Source organism: Anoplopoma fimbria, chromosome 2 (assembly GCF_027596085.1).
Source record: "Anoplopoma fimbria isolate UVic2021 breed Golden Eagle Sablefish chromosome 2, Afim_UVic_2022, whole genome shotgun sequence".
NCBI classification, from domain to species: Eukaryota; Metazoa; Chordata; class Actinopteri; order Perciformes; family Anoplopomatidae; genus Anoplopoma; species Anoplopoma fimbria.
This window is the reverse complement of record NC_072450.1, coordinates 3,752,889-3,766,220: the sequence shown is the minus strand read 5'-3', so window position 1 is coordinate 3,766,220 and position 13,332 is coordinate 3,752,889. Positions and strand designations below refer to the sequence as shown.

Genomic DNA, 13,332 nt, shown 5'->3' with positions numbered 1-13,332 from the left:
CATAATAGCCATTTAATTACATTTTTCAATAACCAAATCATATATATATATATATATATTTTTTTTTTTAAATGGCGCTGGAATGAATATCTCCCCAGTCCAGTGTTTATGCTACGCTAATGGTTTCCTGACACCAGCTCAGGATCTCGTCTAACTCGGAAAGAAAGGAAATAAGCACATTTACCAAAATACATATTCATTTAAAAAAGACGTTTGGAGTTAAAGTGCAGTTAGCTACACCGAGCTACGTTAGCTTCTACTAGCATAACACATCTCCATCTGAACAGTTGACTGGCAAGTTGCATTGTGGGTAATCTGGTTCACTAATTCTGATCGTTTGTGTTTTAGACTGAACATTGTGAGACCATAAATGTTCCATGTGATAAATCAAGAATATTGTTAAGGAAAGTTCTCATTGAGGAGCTCCAAACAAGAGGAGTCACTGCTTCTTTTAAAAAAAACTTTTTATTCAGGCTAATCATATTAAGATACATCTCAAAGTCAGTAGAAGAGGAACAACTTCCTCCTAAAACACAATTTAAAATCCCTGATTAAAAAGAAAAAAGAAAAGAAGATCACTTGGATGTTTTAAAAAAAAAGGGCAGAACTGTAACAATCAACTGATCCCTGATCTGTTCAGCCGTCACACAACCTATCAAATCACCACTCTTTACACACACTCGGATGGTAACCGTACATATTATTGTGATCAGTGCATTTAGGCTCTACACATAACCTATTGCTAAACACGGTTTGATCTCGAAGCAGCAGAAAACGTGCAGTTCAGACTTTTGTCTCGCAAAAACGCAATATATTTAGCTTTTCATTTGAACGTGTGCCTCTGATCCAGGATGTGTTCACTTGGCCTTAGCGAAGCCCACCCTGTTGTTCTCCCGATCAAAGACGGTGTAGTAGGGCCCGATGAATACATCTCCCAGAATCCACAGGGGCCCGGCGGGGGCGGGGATGTCCAGACCCATGAAGCCGCTCAGACAGATCGTCTTTCCAGCCTGACTCACCTGGATAATAAAAAACAAAAGTAGAAAGACAGTCAGAGGCGGAGCAGCAGAAATATACAGCATCTAAATAAACAGATAAAGGAATGTGTAATCACTCCTCAGACAACAAACCAGTGAAACAAAGCTGCATTTGTTTAGTTTGTTTATGATGCAACACTGAGTCCACACAGTGTCTATTGTTGCTGAAGGAGTCGCCTCTCCGTCGCCCCCTGTTGGAGGACAAACACCACCCGCCGCTCAGAGAGTCTCACCTTGAGGATATACTGCTCTCCGGTCAGAGAGTAGGCCTGGCCGCCCACGTTGAAGGTGATGACGGGCAGAGACGGGACCAGGTCACACTTCACCATGTACTGAAACGACCAGAATGCACTAGTTAATACACTGAAGTTAAAATAAGCAATTTAACAAATTTACAAAAAAAAAAAAAAAAAAAAAAAAAGGTAAAAAACAGCATTTGACACAGAAACACTTATGAAAGTAGAGAAACAAAAATTACTACTTTAATGTAGAAATTATTATTTCAACATACGTAACAAGACTCAAATCTTCCCCTTCAATGAACTGTTTGGTCTATCATGGTATATCATAAAATAGTCAAAAATGGTCATAAAACATTGATGAAGTCTAAAGTGATTTCATTACAGTTGCTTGTTTTGTCCAATAATTAAAAACAAAAAGATATTTAGTTAAAATCACATTAGAAGAAAAAGTAGAAAAATTCTTAAAATGCAAAATGTGGAACCAGAGAACGTAATTTTAGAACTTCACCATTTCAGCTGTAAATCTTTGATATCTATAATTTTTTCTTGTTTTCCATTATTGACAATATATCTGCCAAAGAGTCTACAGACTGGTGTGTTTTTGAGGACAGTGTTGAGTGTACAAATAAAAGTTTTAATGGGAGAAAGGTCTGTTTTTATTTATTCCCATTCATTGCTACAAAAAAAATAATTAAAAAAAGTGAAAATAAATTCTGGCGATATTCAAATATGCTTTTTAACAGAAAAAATAAATAAAATAAAAATAAAAGCTAGCACTAATCTATACAACTCCCATGAAAAGACAGATATCCTCAGTGTGTTAATCCGTCTTAGTGTATTGTGTTGGTCTCACCTCTCCCTGGATGAGCGGCGTGGCTCCGATGGCCTTCTGCAGCGCTTTGACCTCCGCAGACGGACCGGTGATCAGAGACGTCCCCGTGTCCACGATGGCCTCACAGCCGCTCTTACACAGAGTCAGCTGGCTGCCCACCGCCATCCTGTCACACACAGAAGAGAGACGATAAGTTAAGTTAAGATAAGTTAAGTTAATAGAAGTTAAGTGATGTGATGTTAAGTGAAGTGAAGTGAAAAGGACATTTTTGTGCCCGAGAATGATCAAAGATTACAAGAGAAGATAAGTTAAAATATAAACATATATAAAACAATAGAGTAATACAGATTAAGTGTAAAAGTACTGACACCAGAGCAAAATAAAATAGCAATAAGAGTAAGAAACATAAAAAAACTAAGAAAAAATAAATTACAACAGCATAAAACAAGAGTAAAATATAAAGTGTATAAAAGTAAAACTTTAACCATATTATAACATTTATACCTGACCTTTTATGAAAGACTACACAATGACTTATTTTATGACTTTACTACACGATTACATTTCTTATGACATACTAAACTATGACATTTTGGACTCCTCATTGTTTGTTCCAACATGGTTGGATGAACCTGAAGGAAAAGCCATCTCATGTTCTTCATGTATAAAGGTTTACTGTTGAACAACCTCACTTCTCTTCTCATTTAAATCTACTCACTACAGTAAACGATCCAGAGACTACTTAACCTCACAGATCCCTCATGTACGCATTCACGCTGCCTCCTGATCTGGTTTCAGGTACTTTGCACCTTTTAAATGGAATGACTTTACACACTGCCCTCAAACTAGAGTCCTAAGGTCATCTTGGAAATGTTTAAGCTTAACTATCTGATATTTTTATGATTCTTGTAATCATTTTTCATTTCTGTTTATTGTGTTTCTTCTGTGTTGCTGATTGTTTTCTAGTGAAATGCTTTTTGTTCCAAGTTCTCCCTTTGAAAAAAAGATCTTGATGTTAAAATAAACTATAATAACTCTATGTTTTGGAGTTTGGTGTTCAGGCTCTCACCCGTCCATGTGGATCTGCCAGTAGGCCTGGCGGGAGATGTTGACGTAGTTGAAGTCTCCGGTGTAGTATTTGGGGTCGGTTCCTCCCAGCAGCAGCTCACCGCCGGGTTCCGTGTCCGGGTTCCTGATGAGAGAGACGACAAGAACTCAAAACTTTATCACCGCAGTCTGGATCAATGTTCTATTAAAAATATTATAATAAAGTGTTGTTTCTCATTTCTTTTATATTTATCAAGCTTTAAAATACCAGTTTTTTGGAACATCTACTACCACAATGCAATGGTTTCTGTGTGTTGTCACAGAGAGTATTTAAAAGAAAAGTAAAACCAAATCCATCAAAGTTAAATAATTTATCTTTGCAGCCAAAAATAATCTAATCCAGTTTATATCAAAATCAATACAATCCCTCTGACAGAAACACAAATGAAAAGAGCATAAACAGGAACACTGGAAGACTAAATTCAGATAAGGAACAAGAAATGCTTTCATTTGTTCTCCAATGTCATTAAATGTTATGACCTCGTTTGTGAGAATGAGCCATCTGCTCCTTATCTTTATCTGCACACTGCTGGGAGCAGACTGATACCAGCTTGCTCTCCACACGCTGCTGTAACAGACAGCTTTTAAACTGAATATCTGCAGGAACTTAGCAAAGCGCAACATAAATTGACCGCCTGCTCTGGGACGAGGTCCTGGAATAAAATGTGGCTAAATGCAAGTTCAAGGAACTTTCAGGAGTTTGGTGGTAGTCGATCGTGACTGATGAAGCGGAAGTACTGCGGTGTTATTTCAGCGCATCATTTCTCTGAAACGTACGGATATTTTTTTATCCGTTTGTTTGACAAAATGTTCTATTTTTTTTTCATAATATTCTATTTCTTATTTGTTAGATGCTTTTTGGAGCCATTTAAAAAGATAATTGTATATGCGACAAAATAAAAAGGTGATTTGATTTTAGAACGCTTAGTCTTAACATCACAACAAGGACGACTAAACCAAACAGACAAAAAAACTAAAGATTTTTAACTGCATCCTCATCAACATGTCGGTCCGACCTTCAACATTCTGCACAACGAAAAGGGCCAAACAGTGCAGGACAGAAAGAGATGAAACTAGATTACATAAAAAATAAAAGATAAGAAAAGGATCACCATGCTTGCAGCAGAGCAAATAGAAAAACTATGAAGTGGTTTGATGCACTGGATGATGTTTTGGGCCACTAGAATCAAAAACACCAACAACATCTGACTCCAAATATCTTTCTTCACTCGACTACCAAACAGCACATATAATACGTCTAGTATCCATCAGGATCTGTAAAGTAAAGTGGAAACACTTAGCAACAAGGTTAAAGATTCAGTTAAAGGGGGTCAAAGGTTACAGGATATGTTCCTGCAGCAGAAAATATGCTTTGCATCCTCCAGAAACAGAGACTGAACAGATGATAAAAGACTTTGTATAAAAGTCAGTAAGTCCCGTTTCCCCACCTGTTGAGGTAGAAGGAGAAGACGTTCTGCTCCACCTTCTTCTGGCTCATGATGTTGTCAAACACCGGAGCCACCCCGTCCACAGAGATGCGTGGGTAGGCCATCCCGAGGATGCCATCGAACTTGGCAGCGATGAAGGCCACGCCGGGCTGCTGGATGGCTTCACCGAACAGCTGCTTCTCCACCGAGAGGTCTCCGATCTAGAACAGCAAGAGAGGAACGATCACAGGTTAGTTTAGGAAAACTCCTGGGGAATAATGATAAACTTTAACCATCAAAGAGTGAAATAAAGTTCAACTGACCATCGTTATCAACAGATAGTAAAAAAAACAAACATCATTTTATGCTTTTCTAGTCTCTGATGTCTATAACCAACCAGTCTGTGTTTTAATCGCCCAGAGGAGAGCTAGTAACGTTAGCAGCACCGCTAACGGCTAACAAACGGAGGTTCCATTCAACTACATTATGAAGCGTTCAGGGAACACTGGGATTGGGGCAAAAGTAAATCATAACGTTAACATAATGTGTTCACATGTAACCTTATAAAAATGTAGTTTATGGCGAGAAGCTTGATGAAATCCAGTTGTTTGAGATGAATTATGAGCTGTTTAACTTCCTAAAACTAGCTCCAAGCAGAATATAACAAATCATTAAAACTACTTATGACAAGAATTAAAATAGAATATTTTAGTGACGTGTGAGATTCATTCACCGTGCAGGTGTCCTGGCTGAGGTAGCCCGACAAACTGCCCGTTCCATACTGGATGGCGAAGGCAGTGCCGTTCTTCACGTATGTGCTGGACTTGCCATTGTTATATTTGTGGTGAAGCCCTGTGAAAAGAAGCAGAAAAACCAGAAATGAAATATTAAAGACTTCAGTGCAGAAGTGTCACCTTACAGCCGACATGTTGGAGTGTTTGTGAGGACTTCAGTTGGACTTACAGCATGCGATGTCTCGGATGGAGCAGTGAACGGAGGGAACCCACAGGTTGGAGGAACCGGTGTCGAACACCACGGTGAAGAGCTGAGGGGGGGTACCCAGACCGATCTCACCGTAATACTGAGCCTGGACAAAAGGAAAGAATAGGAAACATGTTAACAAGCTTTGTGGAGATTTACTGGCCGTTCCAGGACTTAAAAAACAACAACACACCAGTAAATAAATCCACATGAGGGAACACATAATCCTCCAGCTGATCCTGTGTTTTCAGGAGAGAGATTACAATAACAGGGTACTTCTGTTCAGAGGAGGCTTCACTGAAGCCGTTATCGGCTTAAATGTTTATTCTCCTCCAGCTAGTTTGGTAGTTTTTTTTTTTAATAAAGAAATAATATAAAGAGCTCAGCAGAGCATCGATCTGCACAATTATCATGAATAGAACTGATCAGAATTATTCCAAAACAAATGCTGTTTAATTAACTCTCATGTAGTCATCAAGTACAGTGTTCATTGTGGTTATTTTCATACATGAGAACACATGGAAAAAACATTTGAAACTTTAGCCGGCGAACGTTACAGCAGTTGTCTTTTATTTTTTTTACTTTACTCCCATGATCCTTTGCCTCATGGTAACCCGTCTGCTTTCAGGTTTGCTAGCTGAAAAAGGAGCAGACAGCGAGTGTAGAGCCCGATTGTGATTCTATATTTTAGGAGCATAGATTTGAGAAACGGTGCAGGATTTTAAACTGCAGCAGTCCAGCACATCCCCAAGTCCTAATCACATCTATCCTCAATTTTAACATTAATACCTCAGTCTGACATAAGACAACGTAGAAACCAGTTATAGATACGTTTTCGGTGTTTGATAGAAATGATAGTTTGAGGATTGATTTATTAATCTTTAATTAAAGTGTGCTCTTATTTTGAAATAAAGGCAAAATGATAAAGAGTTAAAACCATGACCAGCGTTCACACGATCGGCCGTGTGCCGATCATGTGACAAATATCAGCAATGAGTCATTTTATACGTTTTGTTGTTCAAATGACAAATTTAATGAAAATTGAAAAGCCACATTTTCTGGCTCCATGGTCTTTAAGAGTCAGAATCTTTTAGTTAAAACAACATTTAGTCTTGGTGAAGGACAAATCCACATTCTGAAAATGTATTTATGATAAATGCACCAACAGAGTAGAATGATTTCTCAACAACCTTCATGTTCTCATCTTAAAAGCATTAATTATATAAAGGCTCTTTTATAAATCCCCCCAAAAAGGCCATTTGTCTTTAAAAACCACTTCACGTATGAGGTTGGTCATCACACAGCTTACTGTTAATAAGCTGCACATTAGTCACTCTAGAGATTAAAACAACAACAACAACCAGGTCTGACAAAGCCGAGTTAAAACCAGACAACCGCTCCGTCTGCTCTGTTCTCACTGATGATGATGATGATGATGAGGCCTCACAGCTGTTGGTGTCAGCAAACGTTAGGAGGAAGCAGGTCAAATAGTTACAGAGTCCCAACAATAAATCACTCTGTTGTCGTTTCTCACAATCACAGTGTGACACAACAAACGATTACTCAACAAAAAGAGGAAGTGAAGCAAACTTCTGTTTCATGTGACTGGAGCCACTTTAGACCACAGAGCGTTTTGTCAAGTCATCCAAAGCACTTCCTTTTATTTTGAAAGCTGAAAGGTTTATTATGATGGTGATTGCTTTGCCCAGATTACAGATAATAAATCACTTTCCACTAGCGGTTTGGTTTGGTTAGCCCAGATTCTGTATTTGGTATTTATTCCTTTAATGTAACGGCAGTGAATTTCATTTGTCGTGCTCAAATGTGATTGCAACATTTCTTGTTGCAGCTTCCCGACATGAATCTGCTGATTTGTCCTTTCTAACTTTTCCAGTTACAAGTAAACTAAAAAAAGGACACGGTTGTCCAAAAAGCAGTTTAAAAAGGAAAGTGATAGAAAGTCTAATGTAAAAATAAGAATACAACACAGCAACCAATGTGTAGATAATGAAGTTCTATAGGATCTAAAAGCAGTAGTTCCCATTGGCGCCTTAACAAAAAAAAACAAAAAAAAAGGTTGACTTTTTCCAACCTCGACCCTGTTAGTGTCTAAGTGACTAATGTGGAAAACATTTTGTTCCAGTATTGACAGGAATGCTGCAGAGATCAGCCTCTAAACTGCTGCGATACAATGTAGGTCCACTAAAGGAGCCTGTTTTTGGACATTTTGGAAAAACACTACTGGGAAATAAAAGGTTTCCAGAAGACAATTGATTGAAACGTAAAGGAGGGTTGGAGAGAATAGTGCCGGTGTCTTTAGAAGTTGTGTCATTTTAGTGTTATCTAAATATTTTAATTGTCACGAGTGAATATTTAGATGATTTCAACAGTGAGGATGAAATCAATCTGACTCATTGCGTAATAAAGTAAGACAGAGAGCAATCAATCATCGTCAGCTGACAGAAGGTTGGTCAAGAGGCTTAAAAGATCAGACCCGAGTCATTGTCATGTCGTACACGTCTCCTCTTCAGTCACTCTCAGTTTCATCTCCTAAATGCTCAGATTTGTTTTCACCACAATGAATCAGCCGTTCTCAAAGTGCACGTTTGCAGAACTTTCTATTCAGCTGTCTGGTGGGATTTACAGAAAAAAAGGCGGCGGTCCCGACACAAGAGGACCTTTGTTGGCTCGGCCTTTCAGCTTGTGAGCGCTGCATTAGGGGGAAAGGGAAGAACTTTAAGGGTCCGCGGGTCAGTGGTCTAGAGAGGGAGGCTTACGTCAAGGTAGTTCTTCAGGGCCTCTGGAGTGGGTCCACTACCGGGGGGGAAGCCAAAGTTGTACTTCAGGGACGGCTTGCCGGCCAGAAGCTCCTCCACCGTTTTCCCCGAGTCGGTCAGCTCTCGTCTGATGGAACGGAACTTCTTCAACGGAATTCTGAACGGGAAGAAAAGCAGAAAGGGGATTTAGGTCTTTAATACAAAACCTGGGTTCAGATCGGTTTTCTTCATTTTTTTTTTTGAGGAGTGATTTCAAACATATATTCAACAACAAATGCAGTGGAATTTCTGTTTGATTATCAGGCTCCTTAACTTGTACAAACACAACGGGTGGCGTTGCAGATAAGATTTGGCCGACAGCCTTCATCCTTATCTGCATAGCGTGATCCTTCAGAGTGTTGCAAAATATTTTAAGTGCTATAATGTGACCGAAAATCTTTAAGCCAATATTTAAAAAAACAACAACACATTAACAGTCCACTAAATATCTTTGAGTGGACATAATCTTGGGCTTCGGGAAACACAAATCTATATTTCTCCTAATTGACAATAGAAACCTCATTAAGTGCAGCCCTACTGTATTATTATTACAGAGTGCGTTTCTATTAAGTATCCTTCCCTCATTGATGTACATTTGGTGGACAAAACAATAGAAACACCAGAGAGTCAGTCTCCAAAATAACCATAAAGTTGTATAGAAACTTCTCTAAAACAGCTCCAACAGAACCTTCATGAAGGACAACTTATTGCAGGACTGTCGTATTACACTGAATTAGTTTTACCTACCGTAAAGTATTTCTATCTGAGTCATATATATATGAATGGACACCAACAAAAACATGTGACAGAAACAGTTCTCCAACCACAACTATTGCTACCCTGTGGCTTTAAAAAAAAACAGCAGTGTAAGCTTTATATTTTTAGCACATGCCATTACACATGCAAAGTAGAGGGCTGAAACCACGCACACCAAGAGTTACCAGAGCGTAAAATTGACTAACTTACAGCCCAAATAAACAAAGATTAAAATAAAGCACTTTTCAAAACAAAAGAGTGCTTCACAATAAAAGCATTTGGCACAAAATATCAAACCTGTGTGATACAAACAACGAAATGTAATAGAATAGAAATAATGTGATAACAAAAACATCAGTCCAGACAATAGATTTCATAAAAGCAAGTCTTAGAAACCTAGTTCAGTTCATTTATTAATCCCTCAAATCTCTTCACATATCAAATGATATTTTACTTTAGAAATAGTTTTGGCGGGAACATACAGTACTAACAACATTTAAAGTGGAGTTTTAGGTTTGACTGGTTCTGCAGGAGAGCAGCAGTTAAAAAACAAAAACGGTGCGATCAAGCCCCGCCCTTTATTTCCCTTCACTATCACGCTCTAACGTCTGCACACACAAGAGAGCACAAAGGCTCCATTACATAGAAACAAGACTCTTAGTAGTACTCGGTTCATAAGTACGTATCATTTTGAGAATTTCATGCTGCTTTATACTTCTACATTTCAGAAGGAAATATTGTACTTTTTATTTATTCAAAACAACAAACTAGGATATCAACTCACAGAACATTTGGACTGGTACAAAAAAAAAAAAATACAATGCATAATTTAGATTAAACTATTCAACAATACACAAAGGAAGTAAATCAAATTGACTCCACCTGAACTACAAAACTATCCTACCTCTCACATATTCATAAATCATTAACATTGATCCAATAATATAACACTCACGTGAGCCATTACGCAGAGTGAGTACTTTTACTTTTGATATTTTAAACAGGGATGAGACGATACAGATGAAGCAAAATCTGAGGCGAAAGGCACATCGTTGACAGTGGGGTCCTTAACTTTAAATACATAATGTTGCTCATTTTCATACTTTCATCTGTGTTCATTTTTTTATGCAGGATTTCACTTGTAATGGTGTATTTTACATTAGTATGGCATTGCTACTGTTACTTAAGTAAAACACCCGAATACTTCTTCCACCAATCCTTTGTTCTACTATCAGTACTCCAGTCTCAGCTGTGTGGTTGACTGTCTTCAATATTAATCTACCATTGAATGAGAAGGTGTGTCCAAACTTTTGACTGGTACTGTATATATTCGTATTAGTTTGTTTCTGTACTTTTGCTCTGGTTTATGCTCTTAGATGCTTGTTTAAGAAAGGAGATGCACTTATGACTTCTGGTGACTAGTAGTTCTCTTGAATACCTATGTTGAATACACTTCCTGTAAGTCGCTTTGGATAAAAGCATCTGCTAAATGACTAATGTAATGTGATAATGTAATGATGTAATGCATATAAAGCAACTGGTTGCATCAATCATCCCATATTTATTCAAGCAACCTCAGCACTCTAATCATTGCCTTCTAGTTGTTTGTATATTTACGTGTGAATTAACACAGCAAAGAAAATTCACTGTACACATAAATAAACAATAAAACTAATTCTGCTAAATATTTAAAAAACAGGATAAATCCAATAATAATAATAATAATAATAATAAAAACAGGATAAATCCTCCAAAACAATAAAAATCCTCCAACAAAAATAAAAATAAATAATAATAATAATAATAATTGAGACACACCACCAGTATGAATAATAATAATAATAATAATAATAATAATAATAATTGAGACACACCACCAGTATGATGAATAATAATAATAATAATAATAATAATAATAATAATAATTGAGACACACCACCAGTATGAATAATAATAAAATAATAAAAATCCAAAACAATAATAATAATAATAATTGAGACACACCACCAGTATGAATAATAATAATAATAATAATAATAATAATAATAATAATAATAGGGAACAGGTGGGGGGTCACATGACCAGAACTGAAGGGTTTAATAGGTCACAAGCCCAGCTGCCCTCTCCCCACACACACTGATGCAAAGGTCACAGAGGAGCCGTTGCTAAGTAACGCCGTCGTCTTCTTCTTCTACGGATGAAATGTGAGCGTCTTCTGCCGTAAAGCGTTAGGTAACAGCGGGTCACGTGTTCTGTGGCATTAGTTCAGGTACACAGCGTCCCAAACACTTAATACACATATATATATATATATATATATATTATATATTATATGTTTAATATTCTTACCGAACGAGAGCGTGGTTGGTCAGGGCTAACGCAGCGAGCACGAACAGCAGCAGGAACCCTCATCGTACCGGTCAGCAGGAGACGCGACACAAACAATGACCGAGCGGGTCAGAGCTTTATCAGCTGACTCAAGGAGGCTCAGTCACGTGATGACGAATCAGAGCCAATTGCGTCACTTCCGGCGTTTTTTTTTGCACAAAAAAAGCCGCATTTTAAAAAATTGCACAATTAAAAAGCCGCATTTTACATAATAGAAATAACAATAATTTTATTATTATTATTATTATTATTATTATTATTATTATTATTATTACAATTATTTTTACATTAGAAATTTTATTTTATTATAAATAAATAATAATAAAATAAACAAGTGTTTAATCAAAAGTAATCATAAAGATATAGGGCTTTTTTTTGATATTATTTTTTTATTTTATATTGTCAAAATTTGGAAACACCTTCTCATTCAATGGTTTTCTATTATTATTATTTTTATTATTTTTATTTCATATAAATAAATAATAATAAAATAAACAAGTGTTTATTTTAAATAGGGCTTTTTTTATATAGTATTTTATAGTCAAAAGACACCTTCTCATTCAATGGTTTTCTTTATTTTTATTTTTATTTTATATATTTTTTTATTTTTATATATATACAGTACCAGTCAAAAGTTTGGACACACCTTCTGTTCCGTACAGTGTCGTGTATGTATACGTGTTGTAGGCCTACATGTATTGTGTTCTGTTTTGTGTTGTTGGTTTGTGTTGTTGTTCTGTCTCCTCCCACTGTTTTCAGTCTCCTCCTTCTCAGATGTGCGCACCTGGTTCCAATCATTGATCATCACCACACCTGTTCCAGATCTCCTATCAGCCATTCCCCTTTAAATAGCCCCCATTTGTGTTAGAGAAGGTGGTTGCTTTTTGGGTTGAGCTGTGGCAGAGCTCTGGTTGAGCTCTGGTTGGTTTTGCTTGGTTTTGCTGGTTCATTGATGAACCTTTAGTTAAAACACCTTTGTTAAAACCATTTACTTTAGCAGCCTACTTTTGTTTAGTCTTGTGTTAATTCTTTGTTGTGCGCACAGGGACAAACGAGGATGGGTAAGATACCCTGGGTATACATATTACATGCACGTAGGTTTACCTTTTGTTAAAACCCCAGATTAGAGTGAGCACCACCCGCTGTACTTTTGGGTGCTTAGCACCTGTCAGTGGGGGTGGGTTTATTTCTGTTCTTTTCTTTGGTGCCACTGACAGTCCTCTTTGATCCCTGTGTTGCTTTTCTGTAAATAAATACTTTCTTTAATTCATATTGGGTCTGGTACCTGGTGTTGTGTGACTACACCCTCACTTGCTCAACCTGGTGCATTATGTTACGTCCTTTTACTAACACCTTCTCATTCAATGGTTTTTCTTTATTTTTATTTTTATTTTATATATATATTTATTTTATATATATATACAGTACCAGTCAAAAGTTTGGACACACCTTCTCATTCAATGGTTTTTCTTTATCTTTTATTGCACAATCAAAAAGCTGCATTTTACATAATAGAAATAACAATACAGTATTATTATTATTATTATTTCATATAAATAAATAATAATAAAATAAACAAGTGTTTAATCAAAATAATCATAAAGATATAGGGCTTTTTTTTTTAATGTTATGACATTTGGGATTAAACCAAACACACTTATGTTATATTACTATCTATTCATTTAGATGTTTTTTAGCATTTCTTAGTGATATACAGTGGGATAAAGCATTGATCTTTAGTGAAAA

At 36.8% G+C, this 13,332-nt stretch overlaps 1 protein-coding gene across 1 annotated transcript; it reads right to left on the bottom strand.

Moving 5' to 3' along the window:
* Positions 1-449: 449 nt before the first annotated feature.
* On the bottom strand, positions 450-11,674 carry LOC129101026 (cathepsin D-like). The gene is given in 10 exon segments (XM_054610612.1): positions 450-1,019; positions 1,271-1,369; positions 2,133-2,277; positions 3,181-3,303; positions 4,667-4,866; positions 5,379-5,497; positions 5,609-5,732; positions 8,404-8,457; positions 8,459-8,560; positions 11,548-11,674. Coding segments are annotated over 10 exon segments (1,191 nt in total). The 5' UTR covers positions 11,611-11,674; the 3' UTR covers positions 450-857.
* Positions 11,675-13,332: the final 1,658 nt, after the last annotated feature.